Below are 21336 nucleotides of genomic sequence, written 5' to 3'. Positions count from 1 at the left end.
CTCGTGTTGTGACTACCGCCCCCGCCAGTCAATCTACTCCTTCTAAGTCTACTGAGTTTGCCACCCTTTTGCTTTATGCTGATCCCCCTGCCCTTGCTACTCCTGATGCTACGTAAAGACTGAGGCATTTTTCCCACTGATATCCAAACCACCCTGTTGCCCATTGGCCCAAAAAAGGTCTCAACTGTTCTCAATTGTATGCCCACTACCTTGGTGGAGAGAGATCTTCGGCCAATACTGAACAAACCCTCAACCAACAGCCATGAGGAAAGGAAAACTTGTACATAGTCTGTGTTGGCACCAGGCACAGAGCCCCATATGCAATGCAGGATGTCGTCACTTATCACAGATAAACACCCCTTTTTGTGACAGAGCCAGTGTATACAATTGTTCTTCTGAGATTCATGGTCCTCAGAAGCATGGGAGGGTATTCCAGTCCCTGGGGAGAGGGGATTCTCCCGCACAGCAGGTTCAATGATAATGGGATCGGAAGACCCTCTTTCCAGACGGTTACTTGGGATGCCAAAGGTAACATTTCTGCCTCCGTTTGGCCCGGTTTAAGAGCAGTTTCAAAATGGCTCAGCAAATCTTCCTTTGTAATGCGGTTCCTAGCCTTTTGCAGCATTCAGACTGCTTGGTGATAGGCTCATCAATGTCACAAAAGGATATTAAATCCTCCTTACCCGCCAGGGCCACACAGTTAGATTTAATAAGCAGAGGAGCCATTGGTAAGACATTTGCTGGTGATGTGGCATTGTTAGCTGGCATATGATTGCACCCTGTATTTTTATATCTATTTATTTATTCTTTCTTTGCTTTTTTAAAGTGCTCACACAGCCCAGCGGCATTGAGGCAGTTACAAGAGTATGTCTTAGTTGTGCATATATAACGGGCTTAATACCCAAAGGTTTCAAAGTGCAGACCCAGGAATAAAACCTGCGTTGCTTTTTGTCGTCTTGTTTCCAAGGCGAGCATGTTGCCACTGAGCCATCCTCCCTGGACAATATATCCCGTGTTTCAAAGGTGCCTCCTACATCAGTTCCACCAAGATCTGAGAGCAGGTCCTTAATCTCTCTTATTAGATAATTAACATCACTGATCAGTCTAAACAGTCCTGAGATTTTCCGTTGAATCCCCACACAGGCGCGGCACCTTCAGCCTTCTTTTTGACCATTATGTATGAAAAATGTGGAAAGTGAGAAAGGGGGAAAAAATTAAAGAAGATTGCGGGTTCAGCCGATTACAGTATCTGAGCTTCACGGTTGGAGTTCGCAATGCCGGACAACCAGGAGCAGCTGAGAGGGGGTAGTAAGGGTGATAGCAGTCCCCTTCTTTTTAATGCGCCACTGCCAACTCTGTCTGCCCCACTGCAGCTCTAACTTCGCCTTCCTGTTATGGGCAAAGTGTAGTCGATTTCTCTGGACAATTCTGCCCGTGGGGCAGTCATTGCATGTCCGAGGAACAGATTGCAAGCAGGTCAGTGGCCCGCCCCTCTGTCATGGAACTTCCGTGCCCTTGATCATGCGGGAGTTAGAACTTCCAACAAATTACATTTCTGCTGGTCAGTAAGGAATATAAATGACAAAGCTCCCAGCTAACCTCTTTACATTTCTCAAGAGTATATCAAATATGTCTATAGTGCTAATTGCTCTAGTCATTTTCGCTGATCACTGATAGGTAGTCAGATCAAAATCTAGTCCTCGTAAGTCCCAACAATTTAAGTAATGAGGTAAAAAAAGATTAAAATCAGTACCACGCTGGGATTGATATGATGGCTAAGTGGTTAAAAGTAAAATCTCCCCTTATAAAAATGTTCTTTTGTCCTTTGTTTTTAATTCCAGCTGGCGGCTAAATAACTCTATAGTTCATGGCACAAAAAGACACATAAGCCTCCAATGGTATAAAATAAGGGTGCAGTATTGGAGCCAGTACAGCGGTGCAAAATAATGCGGACCCACAAGCGTCATGAAATTGTTGTCTCAAGCACAGAACAGAGCAGACAAATGATGAATGGCAAGAAAAACAGCAAGAGAAGTGGGAAAATGTAATTTGCTACTCATACACTCTCTTTCAAAAGAGGGAAATACTCTGCACTCACAAGCTTACCACTGTCACCTCCATTGATTCCTACACCATCATTGTTCAATTGTTGGCGTTCTGTTGAGCGGTTAAGCAGATGATCACCTTGCCTCCTTCTCCTCGCTACCTCCAGCCATCAGACAGCCACAGACAGCGGCACCCTTCACGATGGCAGGCTTGCAAGGGTGACCTGGCTAGGGTTTTGTAGCCTCCCCTTCCTCTTCCAGCCTTCAGAGGGAGGGGCCAACACGCACAGCAGACTCCGGGGCAGGGGCAGCCAAACAGCCGCAGACTAACAGTCAATGTGAACTCGCACCAACCACATGTAGAAGCGCACATCAGAGCAAACCGACCTACCAAACAGCAAGACAAGAGCAGGACACACACAATGTAGCATGAGTGTAATGCAAGCCCACAGACATGACTCATTGAAGACTGCCTGCATGCTCATCTCACCCCAACTGGCACATCCCCTGACAGCAAAACGTCTGGTATGTCATCTGGCTGGGCACGTGCAGGAGGGAATCTGTGCCACCACTTCTGGCAGCACATACACTGCCACCACCTGCAGCTCAACCACCGCCACCTGCCGTGATAGCTGCAGAGCTGGTCTACCCAACACCACCATATTTGACAGTTGCACTGCTGCCATCACCACTGCCAGCTGCCAACCAGACCACACCAATCACCAGTAGCCCAATCATCTTTCTCGTGCCCGAAACACGACCAGTGCCACACCAGCCACCACACTATCTTTGCAGGTACGGCACGGAGGAGGCAGAGGAGTAGGAATAGGATGAGGTTGATTACACCCCTTACCCAAATCCATTGTTTAGCCTGGCCACTCTGCACAACCCCCCTCCACCACCCATGCTCAACATCCGGGACATGATTGTGCGGATCCGTGCCATGGAAGACTGGCATGGGGCAATGGCTGATAGGTCCAGCAGGGGCTGAATGAGCTGTGGCTCCCACAGGAGTGCATTCAGGCCAGCAGCCACAGGAGCACAAAGGCCCAGGGACGCACCTCTGATGCCCTCGTCTTGCTTGCCCAAAGGGTCTGGAAGGGGAAGGAGGGGATCTCAGCAATCGCAGAGTCCCTCCCCCACAAACTGCAGGTTAACCTGGAGCACTTGGGGGCCCAGGCTCTGACCCGCCCTCAAGCGTGACCACCACAGGGAGCTTGCTGCAGAGCAGCCCGAGGCACTTCTCACAGCAGATAGCAACCACATCTGGGCCATCCAAGGGCCCTGTCGCCAGGAGCCCTGAAAATGAGTCATGGTGTGACATTTTTGTGTTTGACACTGTGACATTTGGGTGTTTGGGGTGTGTGGGGAGGGTGTGTGGGGACAAGGTGTATGGGGAGGAGACTGGGGGAGTGTTGGGACAGGGTGTGTGGGGACGGGGAGGTGGTGTGTGGGGTCAGGGTGTGTGGAGAGCAGGGTGTGTGGGGACAGAGTGTATAGGGAGGACGGTGTGTGGAGATAGCGTGTGTGGGAAAGGGAGAGGGGTGCTTGGGGACAGGGTGTGTAGTGAGGAGGAGGGAGCACTGGACATTGTCATTTCAATATATAATAGTGAACACTAGAAGCAATGATTTGGCATTCCTTATTGTGGGGCAAGTATTTATTGTGTGTGCACATCATAGGCAGTAAGGTTCAAGGGAAGGGTTGAGTGAAAGGATTACTCAGGAAAAGTTATCAATGAGTTCTTGACGAGCCATGCACCCAACCCTGGCCTCCATGTGCACATGCCTTGGCCTGTGTAATCCAGGATAGGCGTCCCCAACAACGTGAACCCAGGGGAAGCACAGAACAATAAACGCAAGAAAGGGAGGGAGGTTCATGTGAATCAAACCATTGAATCAATCAACTGAATGAAATGCTCATAGAGTAGGCGCTGGATGGGTAGATAGACCAGGTCAAGGCGAATAAAATTATTAGTCAATTAATCTTTAATAAACACGCATTCAATTCTATTACACAGAGTACAAAAATCACGATAAAAGTGCCTTGGCCTGGCTGGCGCTGCATCATCATCATCATCATCCTCTGGTGGAGGACTGTCCAAATCTGGTGGCAGTGGTATGTTGCGTCTGACGCTAATGTTATACAACATTGCACATGCCAGGACTATCTGCCCCACCTTCTCTGACCTGTACATGAGTGCACCCCCAGACCGGTGTAATTACTTGCTCAATACCAGAGATTGGTTTCTAAGCTCAGCATCAGTATTCAAACCTTTGTTGGGCGGCGTTGTATTGCTTCCAAGACAAACACGTTGCCCCTGAGCTATCCCCCCTCACCAGTGTAGCATCTGAAACATACCTTTAAGTGCCCGATAATCCGCTCAATGGTCGTCCTGGTCCTCACATGCACAATGTTGTATGCCTTTTCCTCCTCATCTGGGGATCCATCAGAGAGGTCATCAGCCACCGAAGCAGCGGGTATCCAGAGTCACCTGAAAAAGAGAAAAGAATACTAGGTTAGCCTTATTTTGCCTGTAGCAGAACTACGTAAATTAGCCATATATTACACTTCACCTGTATGTGTCGGTTAGCCACATCATTCATCTGGTGTAATGATATAGCTAAGCCTTATGATCCCTGCTGCCCCTTGAGACAGGCGCTGTGCTACATCTGTGCCATGCTGGGTTCTGCTCCCTGAGATAGACTGTTGTAGGCAGGAAATGTATCACACCTAGATGGATTGTTCAGGAGTAGGAAGTGTGTCACACTTGGATGGATCGCTGGAGGTAGGAAATGTATTGCCACTAACTGACCATGAGTGAGAACTCACCAGTCTGCATATGCACCCTCAAAGTCTGAACTGAACACAACCATGCCTCTACTGCACCACTGACTTCACGCCCTTCAAGACACCTGCAATGAGAACAAACCATGCACAATCATGAATCAACACCACATGACGACTACCAAGCACAAAAGGTCCCAATGCTCAGTGACCAGTTCATTGAAACTGAGCTGCCAACAGCAGATCAAAGCTCTCTTCTCCCTCCTAATCCCACTAACAATCCCACCCCAACACTACTTCCATTGCAGGCCTGTCAGAGCACCAAGAGACTATGCAAGTGGCAACAGTGCACAGTGCAAGACCCAGGGACATTGACATTTACATTTGTGAGTAATGATGCTCGGCAGTGGTGTTGCCTGTGACAGTGGCATCATTAGTCAGTATGTGCATGCATGCTCAATGTCTCACAAGGAGACAGATCTAATAGCCTTAGGTGTCGCAGTCTACTGATTCACTTGCTTTGGAGCGGTGGCAGTGTTACATTCTGGTACCTGTAATGCATTGCATGTGGATGTCCTTTTGGGTTCCTAATTGCCTGGTCACTGACTGCTACATCTCCAGTCATGTGATAATCCTGTGTGTTGCGGCCCACCAATTACAGTGTGCGCTGGTTGGTCCTGCATATGCAGGGTGCTTGACGGATATGCATTAGTGAGATCACCCCTTTGCCCCATGTGACCCATGATGCAATTTAGATGTAAATGTACATGTACTCACCCAACATCCAGCTCCTTTGTCCTCTGTGATGTGCCATGTAAGCCATCAGGGTGCTATTCCGCAGGACCATGGAGTCGTGGGTTGATCCTGGGAACCAGGCAGAGCAGTGCATGATAGTCAGGTCGGCGACACAGGTCACCTGGACATTAAGGGAATGGTACTACTTCTGGTTCCTGTAAACCTACTCTGAGGTGTGGGGTGGCACCAGCTCTATGTGCCAGCAGTCCAATGCTGCCAACACATTGGGCATGCATGTAATTGCATAGAAGCAGGCCTTGGTGACATCTACCTGTGACTGGGTAGGTGGGAGGGTGAAGTGCTTGACCACATGGTGCAGGGGGGCCTCCAGTACCTGCACCAGCAATCTGGAGAAGGCAGGCTGTGAAATGCCATGCAGCTGGCTCACAGAGTGCTGGAACGTGCCAGTGCCCAGGAATGCAGGACCAACACCAGTTTCAATAGCAGTGGTATGGTTGTCCTGATGACGATGCTGCTCCCAATGTCATCCTGGATGAGGGACAGGAGGTCATGAATGGTCTCCCTGTCTAGGCAGTACAGGGTGTGCACTGGCTACCTGTTAGACCCCAGTGTGTGGCCCTTGTGCAAGTGATCATGACATGCCTCCACCTCACCACTGGCATCCCCTGAATACCAATCCTCATCCTCCTCCTCCTCCTGATCTGTCTCTGGCCTGCTGTTGCCGCTGCTGCTGCTCCAGCACCATCAGCTGCACATCAGCATGCAATGCCTCCAGGTCCATGGCAGCGACAATGAGTGGCAGCATGGTTGTTTTTGGAAGTGTTCCTGGGATGGGTGTGGCCCTTTAGAACTTGTCCTGTGTGCATTGGGTGCACCTGGGTGGATTGGGTGTTCCTGTGGCCTTATTTCCTCCACCTGGGACCATTTACCGGCTGCTACCAGCAAATATCTTCCTATATTACCGGCAAGTGCATGCTCATAATGTTCCGGTAACGCCATTGTACAGGTATTACCGGCACATGTTTCTGGCATTGCCGTTATTTACATTTCATGTGTTACCGGTGCCGGTAATTTTGCCGATAATTCTGTGAGAGGTGTTACAGGCGACGGTAATTCTGGCAAGTGGTTTCTGTGTAACCCATACTATGCCGGTACTGTAAAAGTGATGGTACACCATATTACTGGCACTTTTAAGGAATACCGGCACACTTGTAATGAGCCCCAATGACTTGGATGCTTATGGGAGGAGGATCCATAGTTTTGGGGTGTAGGCAGAGAAGGCTTGTTTTCTTGTCCATTCCTTTTGCAGAAGCAAATTTCAAGTCTGCACATGTCCTGGCTTCTGGTGTTGTCATGTCCACCGGAGATGCTGAGTTTCTCTGCAAGGTAGCTGGGTGACTTGAGGGTGACTGCCTTATAGATGATGTAACAAGACTTGAAGGTGATTTGTGCATGCAGCGCAAGCCATTGAAGGTCGATGAGGGCCTGGTTGATGTGGTTGTATCTACATAAAACCTTAATGAGGCATGCAGCTGCGTGTAGGACATTTCTGAGGGGCACAATGGAGGACAATGGGAGGCATTTCAGGAGGGCATTGCCCCCAAACAGTTGGGGTAGGACCAGTACTTGAATGGTGGATCTAAAACCATCCACAGGAAGGAAGGGCTTGACTTTCCGCAGGAGGGAGAGCTGATACCAAGCTGTCTGAGTTTTCTTAGCTATGTGTGTCTTGAAGGAGAGGTGTTTGTTGATGTGGAACCCAAGGGACTTGGCGCAGGAGGTCAGCTTGGTGTGAATCCCTCAGGGTTCATGGTTGACAGCCAGGTCTGAATGTAACAAAGACATAACAAACATATTCATGGTGCGGGTGATATTGCATCCAAGGCTACCTATATGAACACAAACTCATTTGCTAAAGTCTCTGTAAACATTGCATAGCGGTATTAAAAATGAATATTAGAATGACCAGTAACAGTGATACTTAACCCACTGACATGTCAGTTACGATTTAGAAATATATTGAGATAAATTGTTACTTTTGAGAGTGTCATATATGAAAAGGTCAAATATGCTTTAGTCCCCCACTAGCTTGAGAATCATTGAGCAAATGTATGTATTTCTTTTTTTCTTTTGAAATCATATGAAGGGAAGAATATATTATTAATACATTTTAAAACTTTCATATAGAAGTATGAAAATCTATAGAACTTCCCACAAATCACACTGCAAATTCTGTCATTGAACTAATACCACTAGAGTTTGATAAACCAATGAAACAATTGTAACGTTATAAGTTTGGCATAACAGTCAAAACAGGCAATATTCCAACTAACACTGGTTTTTACACCTGTCAAATTATAATTCATGAGCTTTTTCGTGGTAATATTTTAGTTAATACAAAATATGATTATGAGGTGAAATGTATCCTGAAACTTCACCCAAATTGTACTTTACAGAAAAGGCTTACGTAGGAATGTTAAAAGCCCCCACACCATGTTAAAATGACGGTTCTCTTAAATCATCCACATATGAGAACAACGTATGCAGGATACCTCTTGAGTGTGTGGAAATGTCGGCATCTCAGGCACCCGCTTCCTTTTTTTTTGAAAATCATAGAAAGATTAATAATGTCCCTTCTATGCAATACTCTATAAGGTGAATGAGCCATATCATCCACTTGCATCCCCCTAAAAGAAGTGGAACATGATTTAATTAGGTACTTGATCATGACAAACAAATTTGCAGAAATAACTAATGCTGTATTTCAAACATCTGACTGTGTTACAGCTGGTAGGGTAGTACAATTCGTGTGTTGTTTAGACTCCCAGATTTCCCCTTAGCGTAATGATAATTACTTCATGCTCAATAGGGTACAAATAAATTCATCCGAGTCATAACGAGGGCTATAATATCAATACAAAAAGTGGTTAGGTTAGAATATGAAGCAAATTATAAAGCCCTTTCCAAAACGTAAAATCCCAAGTATAAAAAAGAAAACTGTTTGGAAATATGTGATAACCAAAAAGGAGAGTAGAGTACATATTTTGGAAATGTAAATTAAAGGCAAAAGGCTCTGTGCGACCCTTATTGGCAAGGGCAGTAAAACGAAGAATATGGACAGAATATATTATGACACTGACCGGAGACATTTACCAATTTCACAACGTATTGATGGAGCAAGCAGTATTTTAAATCATCCAACAAAATCTGATATATTATGTCTGATTCATGAAATAAAACCCTTACGTACAGGCCCATATGGGATAAATTGTGCATAAACAACTTTGTCTTCTATTTTAGAAGTCTGTACAGGGGAAGTATTTATGTTCCTGTCCAGAAAAAAAGAATAAGAGCTGGGCAATAAAATTAATACATAACTAGCTTTAATATTTTTTTCTAATCATATAGAAGGGTCGGATGCATTTATATCAAAAATATGACTAACAAACACTAGTCATTTCACAAGAATCAATATGCAATCATCAATGGCTTCATAATGTGTAAATGACAAAAACACTGCCACTGGTAAACCACATCGTTTTTACTATTCATGAAATTGTCAACTGATTGTGACTTGGTAGCTATGCAGAATCTCTGGAGCAAATTAGAATCAAATATTCTGCTCTGAATTATGGTAATCTTCCACTTGGATGCTCAGGTATAGGTCCAAACGGGGGTCAATATAGAAGATTAATTGAAATAATGGGCTGATAAAAGGGTGTATCCTTGAATGTTCAAAATCTATCGAAAGAAGGGCATTTTCTCCATATTTGCCTGACAAGTCGAATCAAATAAGATCCTAGCAAGATAACACAGTTTGTGTAGGCTAAAACACTGTATACATCTGTTAAAAATTCAGAGAGCATGTTTTTACCTCTATTTCCATGGCACCAAAACTCTTGTCTTCTCCCTTGTTTTCTCACAGAGTGTCTACTGCTCTAGTCTACTTCCAGGTCATCCTGCCTATCAGCTAGCTCTTCTTTGTTCCTTCTATAATGTATCTATTTTTCACATCTCTCCCTGTGATTCTATTGTCCCGGTATTGCTATCTCATCGTTGGCTTCCCTATGAATCTCGTGTGTTGTTTACCTTTCTCTGGATTGTGTTTAAAAGTCTTCATGGCATGGTTTCTTCTTACCTTTCTTCTATGATCTTTTTCTACTCCCGTTCCCATTTTCTTCGCTCATAGTCACAATTACATCTATTTGTCTCTCATCCTCCATCTGCTTAATCTAATTTTTTTGCTTGTTTTCACTCATTGCACCTACATCCTGGAACAAACTTCCTCTTGCTCTTCGATCACTGACTTCCTTTCCTTATTTCCGTTCACGTCTTAAGGACCACTTGCTGTCCTGTGGAAAAGTCATTTGTATCGTATGTTGTACTAGTTTTTTTGTTGGTTAAGTTCTTTGGTGTATAGCACTATATAAAACCAATAATATACAACAATACAAATGTGGGAGCATGTGAACTGAGAATGAACATGGACAAAAATATGTTCTATAGGACGGTTCCCAATTAACCGTTTCTACACCCACATTCTAGCTCACTGTTCCTTTCAGAAGTTAACTATCAATTTGCATATTTTTCTGGTCCAACCCACAAGGAAGGCCCAGCACTGAAATGTTGACAAAGTATCCTCTGTTCAAGTGTACCAACAGTACCCCAGACAGGTGTTTCTGCCTTCTTGGGCAACATCAGAGAAGAGCTGTGCCTCGGTAAGTAAAGTGACAGTGATCAAGGGGTGCATGTCTCAATTGCAGTTTATCACTTAGGGTTTAACCCTGTTTTTCAAAATATGCAAAAATGTTGGAGCCCCTCAAATAAGAATGTAAATAGCCAAATAACTTGTTTTAAGGGATTGTTTCAACTCAGGAGCGCCTACAACCACATTTTACCTCACTGCACCATTCACAGAGTAGAAACTACATGTGCAAATACATCTGGCCCTACCCACAAGGGAAGTTTAGCATGAAAATGCTCAGCAAATCTCATTTGAATGAGTACCAACCCCAGACACATGTTTCTGTCCTTTGAAAAAGTTTATGAACTGAAAAGGAATCGGCCGAAATGACCAAATCCATTTTACCTACCACCACCTAAAGACCTAAAATACATACCACCAAAAGTTTGAACTACAAAAAGTTCGAACCTTTTGTGGTATGTATATTTTGGTGGGGTAGGTAAAAAAAAAAAGAAAAAAGCTGCTGGGGAGCAGGGAGAGTATAGTGAGCGGCGGTTGCAGGGGAGCTGACCCAAGTCAAAAAAATAAAAAGCTGCATGGGCTGCGGGTGTGTCCCCCACAAACCCTGCTCACTATACTATACTATATATAGTATAGTGAGCGGTGTTGCGGGGGACACCCCTGCAGATGACCCGAAATAAATAAAAGGCTGCAGGGGTTGCGGGGGTGTCCCTCACAACAACCCGCTCACCATCCTATACAGAATAGGGAGCGGGGGTTGTGGGGGACAACCCTGCAGCTGCCCCACAAAAAAAACAAAAACAAAAATAAACGACCCTGCAGCGCCTGTTCCCAATCACGGAAGTGAAAGGGAAACAGCGTCGCAAGGACACAGCACGCGAGGTGAAAGGTAAGTAGTGGGGTGGGGGTGTGTTGGGGTGTGGGCAGGTGTGAGGGTGTGGGCAGGGGTTAGGTTTTAGGGTTGTTTTATGAGGAATGTCTGCATGAGAAATGTACAAACATTTATGTATATCGTACATTTCTCATGCGGTCATTTCAGTGGCGGACCTTTCCGTCATGGTAAAACAACCCCAATCCAACTGAAAATACCTTCATGAAATTAGCAAAACAAGGTCTTATTGGATTTCCCACAGCCAATCTGAATGGTCCAAATTTAGTCAATAACTACTAGTTTAGACCACACTCTGAACATGTATACAACAAAAATAGACAAGGAATCAACTGAACGCATATCTCTGCATTCTCTTCTCAGCCATAATGGCCAACAAGCAGAAAACTAATGAACATTATAAGTACAAACAATTACAGTGTTCCACTCGCCTTCACCACCATGTTTCACAAGTGGAAACCAATGGACCCCTGCAAACATATGCCATACAAACTGTTCAACATAACCTGGAGCCTGCACTTCAGAAAATCATGCTTGAAATGACTGTGTTAGATGACCATTTAGGGAAAGTTAAAATGCGATCAACGTCTTGAATATAAACCCTTCACTTTTTATATTACAGCTAACGCATCCTGATTTTAAAAACTGTCCCAATCAACAAAGTTTACAATTTAGATGTTTATCATAAAAACACAACTTAGTTGTTTTAAAAACGAAAAGATTTAAACATTTAATGTACTATCATATTTGGTGTAGTTACCTAAAACACTATTAAACTAACATTTTTACTTAAAAGCCATGGCTCCTGATGCTGGACATCATTGTTCTAGAAATCAGAAATGAATACAATCTGTTTTGTAAAACAACAACACATGGCTTTATGATAATTTAGACTCCCTTAAAAAGTTTGGGCAAAACCTGGAACATTCATGTAGAAAATCTAAATCTCCCACGGTCAAAATGGCTTTATAAAAAACAGATGTTTGCCAAACATTTAAATTAGTCATATCATTGGTCACCATAAATAATTGACTAATTTAACTACATTGATACCTGCCATTAACTCTTAGTTTCTAGAATTTAATTTCTATTGCAACCAAGGAGAGAAATAAACTAAAACCTTCTGCAGAACAATGTGATCCATGTCAAGCCATTTTGATCAAAGAATATATGAACCTCAACAGTACCATTGACTGAGTTCATCAACACCATGGTAGCAATGGGAACCATTCCAGAATCCCTTAAGGCAGCCTCGCTAAAACGTTTCTGAAAAAAATATATCACTGAAAAGTACAGACTTATATCGAATATCCTTTTAATTGATAAAATATTGGAAACTTTACTACCATCCAACTCATCCAAAAAAGTGAGAAAACCATCCGACTTCAAGAAAAACAATCTGGTTTTGATCCTTAAAGGAGTGCGGAAATAAACCTCCTTTTCTGAAAAGAGAATATTTGGAAATCTCTTGACAGTAACAGAGCACCAGCCGTATTATGCCTCAACCTATCAGCTGCTTATGATGCAGTTCACCATCAGACACTAGTACAAAGAGTCACAATTCAGATAAGAATAGACGGTACCGCCATTAAACTAAAACTCCATTTACCTAGACAACTGAACCTCAAGGGATTATACAGGGGCTTGTAAATCAAGTGATTTATACAATCATTGTGTCACAAGTCTCTCCCCTTCTCACCTGTTTTTGTTGTTTGCTTGAGACCTTCTTTGGTGACTTCTTTCGCATGGTCCGGGATTTGTATAGACCCATGCGCTGATCTTCGGATTCCAGCATGAGGATGACAATCCAACTCCAGGATATGTTCAGATGTCCAGGACAGAGACCAAGAAGAAGCAATGTCCGAGCTCGGAGACACGGAACGCCGTGACTCGAGTACAGGCGAAAATCCAGGAAGTTCGAAGGTAAGTTTTGAGGAAAGGAAGGAAGAAAGGGGATTCAAGGAACTGGGAAACAGGATGCAGATGAAAGCCCCGAGCAAACTCCGGCAACACACGTCCAACTACAGCAAGCGGTAGCGTTGAGACACGCAGAGCCGTGGGGGCGTGTGTTTTTAGTAGAGCACAGAGCGTGGATCGCAAGGACCAGCAAACAGCATTCCGTGTCCGGCAGCCATGCTGGAAGGATTACTGCATTCAATCCCCTATGTGTCAGGGACCACGAAGTACAGAAAGGACGTAGGTGACGGTTCATGACAGTATGCCTCCTCTGAAGCCCAGGTCCTCCGGGTTTGCCTGGATGGATAAGATAATATCTTCGAATCAGCCTGGGGGAATTCATGTTTGACACGGGTTCCCAAGTGCGCTCACTGGAAGGATAACCTTTCCACTCGACCAGATATTGTACTTGACCACGTCGGTACCTAGAGTCACAGATTCTGAAGACCTCATATTCAAGTTGGTCATTGACAATCACTGGGGTAGATCTTGGATCAGTTCGAGAGGGTTGAACATATGGTTTTAACAGAGAGGTGTGGAAGACTGGATGGATCCTTTTCCATGAATATGGTAGTCGAAGTCGAAAGGCCACTGGGTTGAAGATTTCTTTTATAGAAAAGGGTCTGTAATACCTGGGAGCCAATTTATTTGGTCGTAGGTGACGGGGAAGGAGTTTCGAGGATAACCAGACTTTATCGCCTACTGAATAGGAAGGCCCAGGTCTTCTTTTGGAGTCTGCATAATGCTTAACGTCTCTTAGGGCCTTTTCAAGGTGTTCCTTTGCTTCTTTGTGCACATTAATTAGTGTTTCAATCCAGGAATCAACCGCAGGTACTGGGGTAGGGTGTGGAAGAATAGACAGTAGAACTGAAGGATGAAATCCTTGACTGCAGAAGAAAGGACTGGTTTTGATAGCTGAATGATCCGAATTGTTGTATGCGAATTCGGCCACAGGTATTAAGAGTGACCAATCATCCTGGACCTTGGTGGCAAAGCAATAAAGATACGGTTCCAGGGTTTGGTTTACTCGTTCAGTGGCTCCATTGGTCTGTGGGTGATAACTCGAAGACAAGGCACGTTGGATTCCCAGTATACAACATAGCTGTTTCCAGAACTGGGATATGTACTGGGGTCCCCGGTCAGAAATTATCTTAGATGGCAGCCCATGAAGCTGGAATATGTGTTCCAGGAAAATTCCAGCAAGTTCAGATGAGGATGGCAGTTTGTATAAAGGTGTAAAATGAGCCATATGAGTGAACAAATCAATGGTAACCATTATAGTTGTGTAGCCCCTGGAAGAGGGTAGTTCCACAATAAAATCTGTGGCAATTATTTCCCAGGGTCTTGTTGGTATTGTTGGTAGGAGCAGGAGACCTGCTGGTTTTTTGTTATCATGTTTGTTCTGATTGCAGACTGCACATGTTTGGATATGGATCTTAATATCATCCTTCATCTTTGGCCACCAAACCTGTCTTTGTATTAGATGGAGAGTGTTGGTGATGCCACGATGTCCTGAATGAAAAGTATCGTGGCATAGGCTTGTGATCTTTTGTCTCAGTCCAAGAGTGGGAATGACCAAGCGATTGTTCTTGAACAGGTATCCGTCCTTTGCTTTGAGATTCCACCGATTGTTTCTCTTAAACTCCTTCCAAGGTTCAGAGGACTGGGTTTGAATTCTAATATCCTCCAGGAGGGTAATTGCTTGGGCAACAAATATTGTATGGGGAAACATCTTAGGAAAGGTCCGATCTTCAAGGGGTTCATAATCAGGACGTCTGGATAAGGCATCGGCTATAATGTTATGTGTTCCAGGAACATGATGGATTTGAAATTGGTAGTGGGCAAAAAAGAAGGCCCAATGGGCTTGGCGACTGTTTCTACATTCTAGGGATTGCAGGAGTTGAAGATTCTGATGGTCCGTGCAGACTTGTACCGGGTGTTTGGCTCCCAAAAGAAGATGACGCTAATCAGTGAAGGCTTGACGGATGGCTAGCAATTCCTTTTCCAGGACGGAATAATGAGTTTCACTGGGGGTCAAGGTGCAAGAAAGATTTGGTGACTTCTTTCGCACGGTCCGGGATTTGTATAGACCCGTGCGCTGATCTTCGGATTCCAGCGTGAGGATGACAATCCAACTTCAGGATACGTTCAGATGTCCAGGACGGAGACCAGGAAGAAGCAATGTCCGAGCTCGGAGACACAGACCGCCGTGACTCGAGCACTGGCGAAAATCCAGGAAGTTCGAAGGTAAGTTTTGAGGAAAGGAAGGAAGGAAAGGGGGATTCAAGGAACCGGGAAACAGGATGCAGATGAAAGCCCCGAGCGAACTCCGACAACACACGTCCAACTACAGCAAGTGGTAGTGTTGAGACGCGCAGAGCCGCGGGGCGTATCTATTTAGTAGAGCGCAGAGTGTGGAGCGCAAGGACTGGCAAACAGCTTTCCGCGTCCGGCGGCCAAGTTGGAAGGATTACTGTATTCAATCCCCTATGTGTCAGGGACCACGAAGTCCAGAAAGGACGTAGGCGACGGTTCATGACACATTGTGGTCTCAAGTGACCATTTTCACCCCTTGGCTATTAATCTGTATAATAAACCCTTGCCAGATATAATTGAGCCTATCTTAAATTCCTTTCAATTACTTGCTGATGGCTTGTGGTTATTAATGAACTTGGCACCTGAAACACCGTCCTATGTGATTGGATGCCCCCACCCCTAGGAAATCCAGAATGCGACCATAGAAAAGAATGTTGTTTTAGTGCTTTTATAACAGAGATTATCTTATTATCCTGTGAAAACAAAGTGAAAATATCGAGGCTGAGTACCCCAAAAGGAAATACACCAAACACGGGTTACAAAGGAACATACAAAAATCTTTTATTTTATACTGAACAGTTTCAAAGGACAAAAGAAACGGATAGCTATCGGCCCTCAGTACAACACAACGAACTCCAGGGTGGTTCGGTGTGCTCAATGAGTGGGACTGTACATTAGAATTAGTCGCACTTTTATACTATTTGCGAACATGATGTCCAACCCTACTGTGGGTTAATATTCCTCTAATACATTACTGATCTAGGGTTTATGCCGAGTTCACACATAAGGTTTGCCTTTCATACATTCGCCAACAAGTCTACACGGTAACAGTGTATTTTAGGATTTCTCATAAAGGTCTTCTCAAACATTAATACAATGTAGTTAAACAAGTGTTCTCAGTTCAGTATTTGGATACATTGTTCTTAACATATGCTCGTGGATTAGTTTCATTGGCACGAGTAATCCTTTACACACAGGTCAGCGAAGGACATGGTCTCAGTTCACGACCCCAACAAGTGACCTGCATGCAAGTTACATATTAAATGCACACAGAGGTCAAAGACGGCCATGTTGTAGTTCGGAATGACATTGTCCACCATTTTAACTCACAGGGTGACTTTACAGAGAGAACCTAAAATGGCGGTTTGACCTAAAATGGTGGCTTACATTGATTCTAAGGTCAGGACCTTGCATCACGGATTTCTTCGGAAGTTGCTTATAAGCAGCTTGGCGTAGGTAAATATACATAAATCTGTTGCAATAGGAGGCACGATATAATTTCCTGTTTGACAATCCTTCCTACACCCAGTACACTAACATTCAATTGGCTGTCCCATCCACAAATGTACCCTCAGACCAAGTTAAAAATCTATGAGTCATTTTCAATAACAAACTCTCAATGCAACCTCAAATGAATAAGTTGACTCAAAAGGCCCACTTCCAGCTCCATATCTGTAGGACAATTGTTCCCTTCTTCAAAATCGCAAAACACATCAAGGATAGTATACCACTCACCATCCTTTGCTTGGATGAGTGTAACAGATTCTACCAAGAGTTGAACACAAATCAACCAAGTCAATTGAAACTAATTTATAGTAAATACATGAAATGAATTATGGGACTCACACTTTCATATAGTATTTCCCCAGGTCTTGAAGTCTTAAATTGGCACCTGGTCATGAAAAGAATTTCACACAAAATCAACAGAATTTAATTATGAAGTTTTGAAAATAGCTGTCCCCAATGCCTGAACTACTACATAAACAAATATGTCCCAAGGATAATGTCAAGTTATTTACAGAAACACAACCTAACCCTACGGTGGTTCAAAGGACGGATTTATAGAGGGAGATTCTGATCAGTGTTACGTCTGAAACGTTAGAATAATGATCATCCATTGCTAAACACAGAACACTGCCTCAAGTGTTTCAAAAGGAATTTGAAATGCTGGCTCTCCAAACAGAATGCCTATTTTTTTGAATGCCTTAGTTGAACTATACTCATTTGTCATTTCTCCTAGTCCACAACCATCTTTGTGCAGCATTTACCTGTAATGACTAGCCCTGATAATGACTTCTAAATAGCTGACCCTAAAATCTGGACCCCCATTAATATACAACAATTTTAAATAATTGGTAAGTCTGGGTAGGTTTGCTGAATCATGGAGATATGTATGAACTGTTTCCTTTATTTAAGAAAGGTGACCAAATGCAGCCTGCATGTTATCAGACAATTTCCTTTTTGGACTGTTTCTTAAGCGTTTTTGGAATTACAATTCTCGGAAAACTGCACGATTGGGGCTCGATTATAAATATTTTATCACCTGGTCAGCTGTTTTTTAGAGGGTGTTGGAGACCCTCACAAAGCTCTCAACTGTTATTTGTGAGTAGTCAAGTGATTATACCTCAAGAGAAGCTCTTTCTGTGGCTTTAATGGCCTTAGTCACAGCATTATTTTCAGTTGATAGAGGACTCCTGTGACATACTTTAAAGGACCTTCAGTGTTGTCCAAATCCAGGCCTTGAGGGCCAGATCCATGTCGGATTTTCAGGATAGCCCTCATTAATGTTCATGAAATAAATGTGCATATAATGATTTTAAATATATGTACTTTTTTTCTCATAAATATTAATGAGGGGTAGCCCGAAAACCCATCAGGTTTCTGGCACTCGAGGACTGGAGTTGGACAACCCTTGCAGCCTTCTTTGTCACTTTTGGGACAAATCATGATCTGACACATTATAACAACCAAGCCGGTTTCTGTTTTTGCCCCAGTGGCTGATTGCGTCTCATGGTACTATTTAATGTATTGAACAACTTTCTATTTAAGTTGTTATGCAAGATATGTGTTAATGTCTTGACCGCAGATCATTTAAGAGTTTGCATCCTCTCATATGTAAATAAAAGTGTTTGTTAGAAAGCACTACTAAGTCACGACAAAAGTTCATTGACGCATGTAACATTTGCATCGCAGGAAATAGCATAATAATTAGTGTTGGCAAATGGGCCCCCCGGTTTTTTTATGCAGTTCTGAGTCAAGTGCCATTGTGTTGGAATTTGACTATTTGGGGTTATGATTTACTTCAGCTTCAAGTAACCTCAAATATGTGAATAGTAGGGCATCTAACATGAGCCAAGCTACTGGTGAAATCTTTATGTTTGCATAGAAATGAAAAGCCCAACCATCCGTTTTTATGTAAAATATCTAAAGAGCCAAAACTTGTTCTGCTGGCTTGTATGATGGTAATTATTGGGGAATATCAAACTGTTATACTGTTCAGAAGGCGAAGAAGCCCCAGAGATGTTGGGGCATCTGTTCTCGTGTTTTACCTGGGCATTTCCTGGAGAGCACATTTTTCCTTATCTTGAGGACTCTTTTTAAGTGGCTCTTATAGTCTTTTTCTTTTAAACACAATGCATCAGTAATGAGATGTGTGCAAAGTGAAGGATCGGCAATGTTCCTTGGGTTACTTATGTGAAGAAGGAGTTAATTTAGCTAAACTTAAGTTATACCTTGTCTAATAATATATTTTGTATCTCTCTAATTGCTAGTGACATCTCTTTGGGATATATGCCTGGATATTAGAGAAGCAATGGCTTTAATAAAACCATCAAATAGATACCATGAGTTGATAACGGTTGCTGATGCTATGTAAGCTTATCTCAATTTTCCACCCCTTTCTAAACAACGAGTTTCATTAGATAGGTTATGTTTTTATTGTATGTAATCATGTTTCGTATTTCATTGGAGTAAAGATGCAGTACAGGAAGCAGGTTCATTTTGCCCTTTCTCTTTTGAGTTTGCGATGCATGTTCTCTTCTTTTTCCTGGGGCAATGCTAGTTGCCCTATAGTTAAGGTGAAACCCATCATTCATAGGAATTCGAACATTCTATGCCTAATAGGTTTTGAACTCTTGGAGAGATCAACACGAAATGATACAATTGTCATTTGTGTCCCGGGTCCCTCAAAACGGGAAAATGTCAGGCATATTGTGTTATGGTTTAAAAGATATAAAAGATCAAACATAGGGTGTCATTTTAACATTTCCATGTATTGACCCCTAAGTAAAATGTCAAATATTTGATCAAATGCACAGCACAAACAGATGGACGGACTTGCATTGAATAACAAAGTTGGGTGCAAAATCCTTTGTTGGTTTGATGTAAATCCATCCAGCAGTTTTTTTGTAAAAATATGGTGAAGAGCTGGGTCCACCTGCTGTTGCCAAGGCTTTTTATTTTGGTGTGTTTATGGAAACAGCCGGAAAATTAAATAAAAGATGTAAGTAGGGTTGTTTCAAGAAAGGGTGATTTGGAGAGAGATTTCGTACTTGAGGATAGTGTTGATTTTTTTTCTGAGTGTTTTTCTGAGATCTTGTTTTATTTTGGGTGGCAATAAATGAGTAAACACTTCAAAACTATCATATATTTGTAGGTGACAATTACTGTGATAGCTAGATGAGGGGTATTTTAAGTTAATTTAGGAAGCAATTTGTATAAAAAAGAAACCCTTACAGGGTTTGCCTCCTAAAGTAACTTGAGAGAGGGGGGTTTTATGGCAATATTAGTGTTTGGTGGTGTTACATTTGTTTGAAAAGCTTCTAATTATGTATTACATGGAAAAAGGAGTGCAACATAAGACTGAGGGAAGCCAATGCTTCTTACCTCCCCCTTCTTCATCACATTACCTAATAAGTAATGCTACCTGAACCCTTATATCCCCCTTTATTGTCCAAATACTGAATAGTAATGTTCCCTGTAACCCTACATCCCTCTTCCATGTTGCAGTACCCAATGGTAATCTTACCTTTACCCCCATATTCATCTTCAATGTCACAGTCCCCCACTGCCCCACCTCACTCTTCCTCGTCAAAGTCCCCCACTTCCTCCACTTCATTCTTCCTCCTCACCATCCACTACTACCCCACCTCACTGTTCCTTGCCACAGTCGACAATACTCCTATATCCCTCTTCCTCCTCACATTCCCCCATTAACCCCACCTGACTCTTGCTCATCACAATGCCCCACTCCTCCCTCTTCTTCATCACAGTCCCCCACTAAACCCACCCCACTTTTTCTCATCACAGTCCCCAACTACCCTACCTCACTCTTCCTCATCACAGCCCCCCATTACACCACCTCACTCTTCCTCATCACAGTCTGGCACTATACACACCTCACTCTTTCTTACCACAGTACCCTGATAGTAATCACTAGGATTACCCTTCATCCTTTTCCCTGGACCCAGTATATCATTAGTAATCCATTTTTATCTAGTGGTCACAAGAAGAGATGAAATACTTGATGAACCTGATGTTGCATAGCTGAAAAACAGGTATTGATAACAAACGATATGACATCAGTTATGTTATTCAAAACAAAGCCAGAATTACAGGCATTGTGATGTATTTTGTAACAAAATCCGTGCATCTCAGTGATAATGCTTTAGTTGAAGTGACGTTAAGGTGCCAATTTTGAAATTCGACAGGCTTTGGAAGCTACACCACTTTAACTATGGGGATCCCATTGTGCAGCCCTTAAGCACACTGATGACATCACAAATGATATCACATATGACATCACACATGACATCAGTTTTAACACATCAGATGACTGCAGGGATGACATCACATCAGATATCACTTAGGACACCACCTATATAACCTTACTGGGAAGTACCAACCAATGGGAAACATGTGTGGCTGTATTTAAAGTGCAATCCATTGATATTTCACATTGCAATCTACAATTTCAGATGTAATACAGTCGAAGTCTGCAACCTTTGGATCGCCAGAGGTTTTACATTGCAACTTCCACTAGCCCTACCCAGGATAGGCAATTGTGAGGGGTCATAGAACATATAGTCCAAAACATGTAGCAA

At 43.2% G+C, this 21336-nt stretch overlaps 1 protein-coding gene across 1 annotated transcript in view; it reads left to right on the top strand.

Annotated features, from left to right (window-relative positions):
* Nucleotides 1-21336, top strand: part of OLFM4 (olfactomedin 4) — a 154493-nt gene that overhangs the window by 3579 nt on the left and 129578 nt on the right. The window contains exons 2-3 of the mRNA XM_069639496.1: nucleotides 12975-13105; nucleotides 15280-15385. Coding sequence (XP_069495597.1) covers nucleotides 12975-13105; nucleotides 15280-15385 — 237 coding nt within the window. The remainder of the gene's footprint in view (nucleotides 1-12974; nucleotides 13106-15279; nucleotides 15386-21336) is intronic.

The sequence above is a fragment of the Ambystoma mexicanum genome, chromosome 7q (assembly GCF_040938575.1).
Source record: "Ambystoma mexicanum isolate Mex_15411 chromosome 7q, UKY_AmexF1_1, whole genome shotgun sequence".
Taxonomy (NCBI): Eukaryota; Metazoa; Chordata; class Amphibia; order Caudata; family Ambystomatidae; genus Ambystoma; species Ambystoma mexicanum.
The sequence above is the reverse complement of the archived record's forward strand: the minus strand, read 5'-3'. Positions and strand labels throughout refer to the sequence as shown.